We start from the raw sequence: 12,794 nt of genomic DNA on the forward strand, positions 1-12,794 counted from the left end.
TATGTAAGCTTTGCAAAATTGGTTGTTAATCATACTGTGGATTAACCGTATCCCTCTCTTCTTCAGTATCCTGTTTGTAGTGTTGCACTAAGGAATGTTTACTGCAGACCTCATCCAGCATGCTTCTTGCTCTGCATGCTGCTGTTTAAAAGTGGTCCTGCTGTCTTTATGAATGTGTTCTCAGATTTCCCAAATGTGTTAAATGAAATGGCTTAATTGGTTTAAGTTTTGTAATACTTGCGTTTTGCTTTATCTGAGTTACCCTATCCAGCCATAACTCTATTTAGTTGAAAATTACCTTTGAGTTTTACAGTACAAAGCAATGACAACAACGGAAACCAATTTGAAAATAATTGTTGCAGACCCTGTTTCTCTGAGACATTAAATGGAATGACTGATGTTTTTCTCACAGCCCTCTCTCCTCACAGCTACCTTAAAGTACTTCCCCCCCACCCAATCCTACATTTGCTGCTCATCTGAAATCTGGCACTTGTTTCTAAGCCTGAGAAGAGCATACAAAAGTAATGATTCAAATACAAAAGAAACTTACGAATCCTCTTACGATTCCCTCTTGCTTGCCTACTGGTCCTGATAATGATTTCTGTATTCCGTTGTTACATGTCCATGACACGTACTGGACTTATGAGTAGTTTGAGCTGTCTTGCCAAGTGACCAAGACATCGTTGATTCCAACAATCAAAATCAAACTCCTCTTGAAGTACACATTTGGATGAAGTGCATAGTCAACTGCTTGATGGCATAGTCAAACATGGCACATCTTTGAAGGCCACATCTTTGAAGTTATCTTGTGTTCTGTCTCTGGTATCCTTGTCTTTCTGGTAGTCCCTTCAGTATGTCTGTGAGATCCTTTCTCCAGCTCTTTGGCAGTGGACTTTGCCATTGCTCCCATTCTTTTCCCCTTTGACAGCTTGTATCTGTCCAGTTTCATCCTCAAATATAGTTTCAGCTGTTCAGCACCGAGAAGTCAGTCTGGCACTTGAGCTCTAGGCTAAAGATTTTTCCTTCTTTCAGTGATGTGTGGGTATGTAGCCCTCAGCTTTAGGGCTCAACCAGACTTGAGGAAATGAGCATGGCTAGCATGTTGTTGTATTTGGACCAACTACTGTGAGCATGCTCAGCTGGATTTTATCTGTGCAGCTTGTAGCTTAGAAATGCTATGTAGTTGTCCTTAGCAATGAAAAACAAGTGACACTTCAATTCTTTGCAAGTCATTAACGCAGGCACAAATGTTCTCAGAAATGTTATTTAACCCAAATTAGTATTTTTGTGATATTTTGGGATGCCGTATCCTCAGTGTTAAGACTATAAGTTACACAATGCCACAAAAGACTTGTGAACAAACTCTGGTTTGTACTAAACCCACACAATTTCAATTCCAAATGAAAGGCAATTTGCGCTCTGGATGTGGAATGTAGGCAGTTCTTGCAGTCATAATCACAGTTGCTTGGAAAGTAGAATTCGTAGTGCTGATGCCCATTTTTAGTCTTTTATTCCCTGTAAAGGAACTGATTCTGAAGGTGGAAGAAGGTTGGGCAGTCTTATCCCCCCCACACACTTTCTTTAAGGAAATACAGGTCCTAGGCATTTTGCCAAGCAGAGTTTAACACAATGTATTTTCTGTTTATAATGCAGATACTAATAAATAAATTAAGATGATATGGAAAAGAGACCTGTAAATGCCATTCATACTAGTGTGAGAAGTATTCTGCTCTGCTGCTGTTTTTTTCACAAAGAAGAATTGCAGTGTTTGAGTATGATGACAGCTGCACCAAAATGAATAATCAGCATGTCAGATTTGTTTGAAGATGTAGAAGCTTTGGGTGCCAGCCATTACTTTAAAGATGTTTTTTTCCTAAAAAGTGTGTATACATTTTAGCAAATATAGCTTGCCCAATTATGTTTAATAAATTGGTCTCTAGTATACTTTAGATGACTATGTAATTAATTTATATACCTCAAAAACTTCAGCTCAAATCATGTCTGAGTTTCATGTTCAGTTTCACCTGGGAGTTAAAATGAAACTTACTGAATAATCAGTAAGAGATCATTTTGCTCTTATCATACAGGATTTTAACTTAAATAGGTCAATATATTGGTATATAAATTGTATAAGGCAACACTTACCTAAGTTCAGTCATCTGCAAACTAGTAGTGTTGATGGGACCTGGTTGGATGCCCTTATGCCAAGAGGAGAGAAAGCGATGTTTTAGATGATTTTTTTTTTTCCATGGAGGGTGGAAGAATTGAAACAAAGTAGCTAGGCTACAGATACACCAGATTCTTTTTCACCCACTATGAAGGAAAGTTTTCTGCCTCGATGACCTTAGATGTAGATGCTTACATACAGCCTTCTAAACCTGCGTGGTTGAATTAATCTAAATTTCTTAAGGTATGAAAAATACTTCTGAAAGTAAATTGTCTAGGTACAATGATTGCCACCACTAAAATGCCACTCTGTAAGCAGTAGCGGTAAGAAATGAAAACAAAGAAGCCTTTGTCTTAAAATGCAGCATCATGTGCTGAAACATGTTAGTGTAAAGAAGTAGGCGTGAAATTTAGTTTGCTTGCTTGCATTTCTTACATGGTGCTTGGTATCCAGGTGGTGTTTTACAAGTTCTGAAATACACATTCCTTTATAAACATGCAACTTAGATGGCCTAAGGTGATGGTCATTCCTGTCTATCCATTCCTGAATATCAAGCTCTGAGGTTGAACTACTGTTGAAATCTCCCTGCTGAATTAATGGAGCATTCTGATTGCAGTTGGCTGCTGAGCTCTGCAAAACAATAATTTAGTGGGAAACAGAACTCATCTGGCTATGTCCAACTCTGATTTTGGTCCATCCCGTTTTCCTGAATTTCTCATTCAGAATTTTGCAGTCTTGTATCTCAAAACTGAGATGGCAGGTAGAGGCCCCATCATCCTAGTTACTGGAAAAAAAACCTCACCATCAACTGGCTTTATTCCCAATGAATTTAATAGCTATTCTTGATTCCTACTGCTCTGGGAAAAGAAGCAGTGATCTTGTACTCTGACAGATTCAAATGTGTCTACTGTTGTGCAGTGTACCTCTTTCAACCTTTAACTGTCTGATCTTGGGATTTTTCAAAGCCTCCTGTTTTTTTCTTTGCTAATCTGTTGCTTTTCGTCAACTTCAAGTACAGGTTATCTAAACATAATTCATAATAATTTCTGTGCAGACTAGTTGCTTTCTGTACCCTGTATCTTGCCATATGCTTTGTGCCCTAACAAGAGTATCTGTTTTTATTTAATGCAAATAAAACTTGGTTTTCTTACGTAACTTTCTATAAGATTGTTTGGTGATAAAAATGCTCAAGTTCCAGCCAGTATGTTATTGTAATCTTGTCTTCTGTTTCTGAGCTTGCTTTCTTCTTGCTGTCCTGTTGTGCTTCTACTTGAGAAGTGTATTCGACATAAAACCTTGAGGTCTGGAAGTGATAGAAGGTCTAAGGCTGGGTAAGGTGTGACACATAGATAGCACTTCATGTTGGGGGCAAGGAGGGCAGAATTCTGATTAATGGGAAGTCAAATCTGATGCATTTGGCTATTACTTTAATGCAGATTTAGTACTCTTTCAGGTGCTGGCAGTCCACTTAATATTGATGTATTGGGGGAATTAGTCTCAATGTGTAGTTCTTGAGGGAATATGCCATATTTTATCCAGGAGCTATTTAAAAAAAAAAAAAAAGGTGCTGTCTATCCCTGCAGAGAAACTCCATGTCACTTTCCTACTAGATTCTGCTGTTTGGTGTGAAGAAGAGAATGCCTAGACTCCCTTTAATCCTTCATAGACAGATTTACAAGTTGTTCTAAAGACCTTCTTTAGTTTCCTAAAAAGTTGGCTTCTGAAATAGAACTTGGAATAACTACTGTTCTCAAATATAGCTAAACAGAGGAATGAGTGTATTGTTAACAGGCATAGATGGGGAGATAGCGCTAACATTTGAGTCATTAAAAAAAATTAATTACACCATGAGTGATTTTTTTTATATGACTGTATGAGCATATTCAGTACAACTTTCAAAAATTACAAAAATACAGACCAGACCCTGGAAGACCTAATTAGGAGAGAGTGTAAATAGGCAAGAGCGTGTGCTTGAGTGTTTTGGGTTTTTTCTGTTAATTTTCATAGTACCTGAATGGAATAACATGTAGCATCCGTAGGAGAAATTTTTGTTGTCATCGTTGTTCTAAGTCTGCCTGTTACTTCTTTTTAACATGTTTTACCCAGCTGACCTCTGACAGAGATGATAATCATACAGTGTTAAGGGGCTGACTGATGTTGAAAAAGCTACATGCGTTTTTTTCCCCTAGATTTTTTTTCTTAATGAATTTCCAACAGTAGTTCTCACAAAATTATAGCCAGAAATATCTTTCAGGTTTGTAAGGATCCAATTTCCTAACAAAAACAGCAATCTACATTTTATTGAATTTCATAGTCTGGTAACCTCCAAATCTTTGCCACTCTGTTCAACTACACAAGAAACACTGTCAGCAAAACAGGAAGTTGGACACTTGTGAAAGCAATGCAGTTGTTATGGTAATCTTCAACATGGGAGTGGTGCATATGGACATTGAAAAATAGTATTCTGGGGTAGGGAAGATTTTAATTTTTTTAATTTTAGCGTCATTGTAGGTTTTAAGACATACAGTGCAGGTTTGGGGCGGTGAGAGCAAGGAATTAATCATAATCAATGTGTGAAGATAGTTATGAGAATATATTGAACAAGAAAACACTTCTGCTTCTCAGGATTATCTGCATTATTCTGTGGATGTTCTCCCATATGCCAGTTTCACTTCAACAAAAGCTCCTGTTCACAATTTCTACCAAGACTTACTCATATTTTGTGAAGTGGACCTGTTAAAACAGTTACTTCAGTGCAGCGGTGGAAGATGGGTAAAACCAGCAAATAGACTTTCAGTTCTGTACAACTTCTGAATAATTCTAGTGTTTGGGGAGAATAGTTTATACAGTATCTTTAATTGAAATTGCTTTCAGTAGAGACTTTTGGAGAGGACTTGACTAACTCAGAAACATTTTGGTATTTTAGAACTTTTAAACTGCCTGGGAGGGGGGGAAAGGCATTTAGAGAGGATATTGTGGATCACTGGTATTTTCTGTGTTATTGTTGCAGTGAACGACTTCCTGTGTCCATCCGTTTATCACGTAATATTGGCCACAGGTTTTGAAGTTTGTAGTGCCCAATTCAAAGCAAACACTCGCATGAAAGGACATCTGCAAAAGCGAACACTGAATGTGAGAAGAGAGAATGCATCAGTATTACTTGCTGATGTTCAGGCAGTTGGTAGAACCTGCTTGTTGCTTTGTCAATGATCTAGGTTTCTGAACAAAACCAGACTGAGCGCTGTGTGGTCTGTTAAGTACAGTCACTGCTGGCTATGCTGTGCTGAAGAAGGGGGGAAGAGACTGTACTGTCTTGGCTATACGGATCTTCGGTTCGTGCTCATAGCTAAAAGTATTTTCTGGGTCCTGTCAGTGAAAAAATTACTGAAACTCATTAGAGGGGTAAAGGATGGTTAGCCATGTGTATTGGGCAGAGACATATCGAGTGGATGGTAAAAGGCGTTTCTGGTGTCTGACAGGAATTTTAAATTTGGGTAGCAGAAGCTATGAAAGCTTTAGGGGTTTAATCTAAACACACACATAACTCGTGTTATTTTTTTAAAAATACACATATATCTTCATCAGTACATTGTTACGGGATATCCTTAAGTAAATGGAGAGAATGTCAGTAACAATGGAAATAGCTGGATTATAGCTATCTCCATAAGAATGAGCAACAATGCTGTATCTGTTGGAAAAATTCAACTTGTATTGCAACATCTCCTTTTTATATCAAGCCTTTCCATTACTGAGTTGTCATGCATAAATTTCATTATATTGTGGATCTGTTTAGCATAGTTATTCCAATAAAGGTGATATCTGAATTGGACTCACTGTAAAAATGTGATGGATTTACTATACCAATAGTTTGCAGTAGGTGAAGGCCTCTTAGATAAATGTGTGTGTGGTGGTGTTGACTTTCTGAGCATGGTAGTGTTAAGAAGGCTGCTATGGCCAGACAACATAACAGTACTGAAATCCAGGTGAAAATTTTGTGAGTACCTTCTGAAGAAGTGACTGCTGAAAAGAAAGAACAGAGATGCATAGGATAGGGAGCATGGAGTTGAAATCTGTTGGAAGGAAGGCAAAGTCTGACTTAAATGATTCAACATCTGGCAGTATCGTGGAAACCATTAATAAGTTGTAATATCTTTTGCGTTTGCCTAAGCTCATGAAGAGAAAGAAGCTGGGTTATGATTATGCATTGAAACCAATCATGCAGATCGCATTTCCCCCGCTTGCTGAAAGGATGGTATGTTGGTGTTTTTCAGGTGAAAAAGATTTCAGACAACCAAATATGAAAGTGTCATGAATCTTAACTGCTTATTTCAGCCTCCTTCTGTAGGCAGATGGACCCTTGGAAAAAAAAAATAGCTGTAAGTTGGCAGCAGAAAGCTCGACTGTGTGAAGCAGAAAGCTTGACTGTGTGGGTTTTTTTGAATATGCGTAATTCTGTCTCCAAGCTCAGTCAGGAAAGCTAGGGGACAGATGCCAGCAACATTTTATCCTGGAAAGGGGGAAAAAAAAAAACCCAACCAAAAAAGTGTGTGGGATGTTGTGGATTTTTTTTTTCTTTGAACTGCATGATGTAGAAATGAATGCTGTAGAGCCCAGAAAGGGCTCACCTTCAAACTGAACAAAGCAATGCAACCATATGTTTACAAGTATTTTGAAAATGGCTGTTGCAGTCATTTTCATGTTTTGCAAACAACCAGAGGTCTGAAATGGCTATATTGATGTGGATTTTTTTCCAAGTATGACAAACCCAAGGACAGTTTACAGGGGTGCTGTGAGGAAGCAGTGGGTGCTGGTGTACAAGAGCTGCTTGTGAGGTAGCTTTGGGCTATAAAGGGACAATTCTTTAATTATATAGGGAGAAATCTTTTGGGAAAGAAGAGTGGTAAAAGGCTTGGGGGTGACCTGAAGAAAAGAAATGCCGTAGAAGTCAGTTGGCTGAGAAAGAATTGACAACATATATTTGTGATAAACAATGTATCATTCAGTTTGTGATTCAAAATTGAAATTCTCTTTAGTCAAGTAGTTAAAGTGTAACGATGCAGACACAGAAGAGAACTGAACGTATTTTCCATATAAAGTAGACTCTTACAGGTAGAAAGGTGGGTTTAATTTTTAGTATAGCTTAAACACTTGAAAGACTTCAAAGCTTTGGAGGCCATTTGCTTGAAAACTGTTCAAGAACACTTTGAAGCATATAGATTAGCAGGTGCAGATCTGGCTACCTAGGGCAGTAAAACTTGAGATACCAGAGGGCAACTGCAAAAAGGTAGACAAAGTTGTTGGTCTTTTCTTAAAAAAGATTAGCACTGTTCTCTGAAAAGAATTAGGATACCTGCTAGGTATGTATATGACCTTTTCAACAAGGAAATAAGCCGAGATGACCTCTTACATACTTGCTACTAATGATGGAGACTTTTTTGCTTGGAATTCTTCTGTTCTCTCAAGAAATCATAGACTGTTATCCTTACTGCTATTTTAATTTAAAAATACATACTTAGATGGCTAAAAATACTGCTGCTTCAAAGCAAGGAAGAGATGCATCAGTTTCCAGGCTTTCTTAATTCAAATCTTTCCTGGTAGTCCTAATTTACCCATAAAACTTTGCCTTCAGAGGGAGTTTGGTTTTAGTCAAGTGAGCAGATTTACGTGACAGTCAAGCCTGGTGTGCTCCTAATGAAACTGCATGTCCCAGAAGGCTGAGAAGACAGTGGGATTAGTGAATCTTGCCTGAAAGGGGGATACAGGATGTAAATTTAAGCCTCAAGGTTACAGTACCAGCATAAATATAGCTACCAAGCAGCATAACAGATTCCTTTCACACAGTGACTGAAATTCTGACAGGCATAAATCAGTGTTTTTCTTCGTTCCCATTTCTGTATCTTGGGATATTTTTAAGGGATTATGCTTCTGTGATTTATTTAACTTCCTTTTGAAATTCAGTTGCATAAACCTGAGGCCTGAGTAGGACCTCAGGCAGATGTGCAGTTGACACTAGAAACACCATATAATTGACTTTCAAGGTAGAGGCTCCTGGAGTGAGAGGCAGTGACTTAAGTGAATGTAGGACATTCTGCTCACGCAAACAGCTAAGTCTGTGTGTTCTAAGCTTTATGGGTATAAAAATAGTTGCCCAAAAGAAGTTGTCCTTCTGAGGAACTCAGCTCTTATGAGGGCCTTTTAAAGCTGTCTCTGCCATTGTACTCGTGACAGTGACAGGTCTCTGAAAACCAGAAGCTGCATGAATTACCCTGATGGGGATCATGCTGCCACCTTAGGAATCTATTTAGTGGTCACTGATCTTTATACTTGCAAACAGAAAGAATCTTATTTTAAAGATACAGTAATAATTTAACTTGTACTGGTCATTTGCTCAAAAACATGACTTCTCTTAAAGTAAAGGTACTTAACTCAAGCAACTTCAGATACACACAGAATGGGATTTTACACATGTTGGACAGAAATAAGAGAATCAAGCCAAGACCAGAAAGATTCCAGAACTGCAAAGATGTTTTTGATTTGATCCTAACGTGTGAAGAAAGAGTCTATGATCAAGTAGTAGAAGGTAAGGACCTTGAACTGATAAACCAAGTTAACTTTGAGTGCTTTTTTTCCCCTCTTCAATGAAGTCCTTCACAAATCTGGAAACATCTCTCTCCTCTGACTACTGCTGCTGGAACACCAGCAGGGACAAGAGCTCACAGTCCATTGACGTAGACTTTATGTACCAGAGAAGTGATGGCTGAATACTTATTTCTAAAAGATGCTGGTGTTGGCAGCTACAAGAGAATGTGTTTGTATAGCAATTTTAAGGGCTGACGTAAGGAAATAGCAAGTATTTGGAGAAACTCAAATGCATGTTTGGCTTGAAAATGTTCATGTATCTAGAAAACTAGCGAGTTGTGTGTGGTGAGCATTTTTTCACCCTGGGTTGATGGAGAAACAAAGTCTAAGCTGTCTTCTTTATGCAACTTCCCTTCTCTTCTCTGCAGAAGACTTCCTGTGACCTACCAAGCAGTTTATCCACAATAAATACCTCCTGTACAGGTGGAGAAACTGTTCTTGAGCATGGTTAACACTGCAGACATGCTACAGCTTTGCCCTTAAATGGGTCAAAGTGAGATAACCAGAAGAATCTCAGTTGGGGATTGGGTTCTGCATGAACACAATGCAGCAAGCTTGATGTGAACTCACTGAAAGTCATGGGGTTTCAGCAATGACTCAGTTAGCTCCTGGGCTGAGAACCCTGCCTTTTTCTGGAAATGCTGGATACAGGCTTATGTGAGGTATAAGGCGTTTCCTTTACGCTGAAAGACCAGCCAACTGAATTAGTATCATACACATAATTTAAAAGGCTGTTGCCTTGCCTTTTCAGTCCTCAGTGGTCATGTCACAAGCAATACAGAACATGATACATTTGGGCTTCTGCAAGCTGAGCAATTAGTGTTCTGGATGTTTAAGTGAAGTGTTTGAAATGGTAAGTTCTGAGAGCAACTGCCCTGGTACATGAATGGACCTTCAGCAAGTTCAGCATGTTCTCATATAGAAAGCAGCTTTCACTTCAGTGTTCTAGGTGAGTATCCTGAGGAAGGGAGGTGAAGAGCAACCACTTGCTAATTTTCCAGTTCTGCATCTCTCTAACTTCATGGTAATGCTCTTCATAATTGACCAATGAAAGGAAGAAGGCTTGAGTGCTACCAAATGGCTCTAGATGTGGAAGCTGAAATTCTAAAATGGAGGCATCAACAGGTTTGCCAAAATGAAATTGCAGAATAGGGTTAGAAGAGAACAACTTGTCGCCTAAAAACAGTGTCTGTAATAGGAAGGTTATGTTAAAGAGGCATAACAATAATATATGGGTGGATTAATAGGAAAAACATGTTTTATTTTTCCCCCTTCACCCCTTGTTAATAAGCGGAACACATTAAAGCTAGAATTGTCTAATGTGACTATCAGTGTTTAACTTGTAGGAGTTCACCTTGCAGTTTAATTTCCAGAGTGTTGGATGTACAGTGCTTTTTAAAAAAAACCAGGCAATTAAAACTCTCCAGGTGAGGAAGCCCAAAGTCATTCTTGACTTTTGAGAGTCTTGATCTTGGTCTTTAAAGACTGTCAGAGTAAGATGAGCAGTAACTTTTCTTGTCCAGGGCAAATAAACTGTCATGACCCTTTCACAAAACTGAATTCTTTTGTTTCCAAAATCCATCTCCTCTTTTTGAAATAAGAGGGACTATTGTTTAAGACAACTTTAAATAAACAATTTTCTAAAAACAAGTTTGGAGAAGGCAGAGGTGGACAATGTCTATGTATTTTTAAAAATCTTATGAATACTCTGTGTAAAATATGATACCATTCCACCCAAAGTTTTGCTGTTACGTGTGTTTTGTTTTCAAATAGATTTAAATTCCAGAGAGCAGGAGACATGTCAGCCAGTACATGTGATCAATGTGGACATTCAGGATAACCATGAGGAGGCAACCCTGGGTGCTTTCCTTATCTGTGAGCTCTGCCAGTGTGTAAGTAGAGAGGGCTCATTGCCTGTGGGTACCTTAGACCCAGCTGACTGCACAGGGGTTGGGGTTTGCTTAGTACTCCTTAAAGGTGCTGCATATTGCAAAAGTTGTTTAAGTAAAATCCATGTCAAGAGACACAAGTTTCCAAATTCTTGCGGTTCTTTTTGGAGCTGTTTTGCAAACAGATGAATTGTAACTGAGTTCCTGGTTTCCAGAGTGGACTCTCTGTGTGTGTGCTCAAAACCAACGCGTTGATAGCTTACATGAAAAGCAGTATTGCAAAGCACTGCACATAACCATTACACGTGTTGAGCCCATACTCAAAACACTGTTTACGGCAAAAACGTCCATTTCAAAAGCAGTTGTAATACATGGGATTTAAACATCAGAGTTGCATTCTGAATCACAATATACTTGAAAAACATCCTATGTTGGTGTATTTCATAGTACCACCCTGCTGTGTGTATGATGTGGAAGAAAAAAAAGGTGCCTTCTGTCATCCATGTTCAGGGGCCCTAGCCCTTGAAGTAAGACTGAAATAAGCTGCACTCAAAACAGTCGATGTAACTGTGAAGAGAACAGAGAAAGGATCTGTGTCCTTTTACAGTGTGCAAGTTGATGAGTTCACCTATTCCAGTGTCGCAACAGGCTTTTTTTTACTCCAGCCTGTGTGATCTATTCTGGTCTTAAATCCTTTCCAGATTCAAAAAGCCTAAGAGGGTTCAAGGACTTGAAATTTTAGCCATCTGTTCAGTGTGCTTGTAGCTATTCTGAAGCTTCCATTTGTTATCTAGTGAGGATGGATTTTGCCTACTCAACAAAGTACTAGTTAAGTGCCAGTTCAGTGGGTTGGAGAAGGAAGGATATGCAGATAAACATGATGCAGAATATATGTACATTTGGGAATGCTGGGAATCTCAATAAAGCACCCAGTGCTGCGCTATTTGGTACAGCCTGCTGGTTTAGATATCACAGTAAGCCGAAAGCATTGAATTATTGCAGTTTTCTAAACTACATCATATCCTTGGAGTCCAGTTGCTTAGTATTTTTTCTCTTCTAGATACAGCACACAGAAGACATGGAAAATGAAATAGATGAGCTGTTACAGGAATTTGAAGAGAAAAGTGGAAGGACTTTTCTTCATACTGTCTGCTTTTATTAAAGCACATCTGTCTCTTAGGCCTTAATACAGATGAGGGAAGCATGTGTTTAAAATTCTGATTATACTGTATTTTCCTGGAAAATGAATATTGATCTTTTTTTGTTTAAAAACTCCTTTTCAGTGTCTTTTTTGTTTTGTTTCAGGTATTCTGTCACAGGTAGGCAGAGATACTGGTTGGGGTTGTACATATGAGATGATTAGAAGTATACACAAAGGCCACCTATTTAAAAATGAAAATCAAGTTTTTCTTTAAGTCCTACTTTAATTATTACAAGTAGGTTTTTAATTATAAAGAGAATGTTTCTTGAATATAAGTTTATAATGTATTTTTCCAGCTTACAAATTTATTTTATTTCAGTTGTGCTTTTTTTTATTTTAATGTGACAGAATGGCTGAACTACGTGAGGATATGAATGGAACAATGAAAAACGAATATCTGTATATTATTAGATATAAAGTTGGAAGCATCCAATAAAAATGAAAAACCTGTAAGTTTGTCTGTTTTCAAAGTAGAAGCTAAGTAAGTGTGACTGTTCTCTGTGAGGTGAAACACAAAGTATCTAAAGTAGCACAAGAACGCTCATTCATCCAAAGTGTCTTGGAGAGGGTAGTGACAGCAAGATCTTGATAGAAATCAAAAGACCTGAACTGTGTCCCTTGTTCAGAGAGGCTGTGTATTTGGGCAGCTCATAATGATTTTTGATCCTGTGTTGAAGTAAAGTGAACTGCTTTCTCTGCATGAATTAGGGCACTACCAGGAAATCTTTTGGGATCTTAATTGCTTTTGAATTATTGTGTGTGAGATTAATAAGACTGTGAGGCTGTAACTGTAGCAGTCAGGGCCAATTGTGTCTATGTCTTCTATAAGGAAGATGGGGAGAAATGGCAAACTCCACTGTCAATAGAAATAGTTTACAGCACTTTTTAACTGAAGTAT

The 12,794-nt window shown here is 38.3% G+C and overlaps 1 protein-coding gene across 1 annotated transcript in view; it reads left to right on the plus strand.

Annotated features, from left to right (window-relative positions):
- Positions 1 to 12,349, plus strand: part of SSU72 (SSU72 homolog, RNA polymerase II CTD phosphatase) — a 29,954-nt gene extending 17,605 nt beyond the window's left edge. Inside the window, exons 3-5 of the mRNA XM_050909324.1 lie at positions 8,608 to 8,747; positions 10,580 to 10,698; positions 11,756 to 12,349. Of these exons, the coding sequence (XP_050765281.1) occupies positions 8,608 to 8,747; positions 10,580 to 10,698; positions 11,756 to 11,857 (361 nt within the window). The 3' untranslated portion in view covers positions 11,858 to 12,349. The remainder of the gene's footprint in view (positions 1 to 8,607; positions 8,748 to 10,579; positions 10,699 to 11,755) is intronic.
- Positions 12,350 to 12,794: the final 445 nt, after the last annotated feature.

Source organism: Gymnogyps californianus, chromosome 21, assembly GCF_018139145.2.
Source record: "Gymnogyps californianus isolate 813 chromosome 21, ASM1813914v2, whole genome shotgun sequence".
In the NCBI taxonomy this organism is placed as follows: domain Eukaryota; kingdom Metazoa; phylum Chordata; class Aves; order Accipitriformes; family Cathartidae; genus Gymnogyps; species Gymnogyps californianus.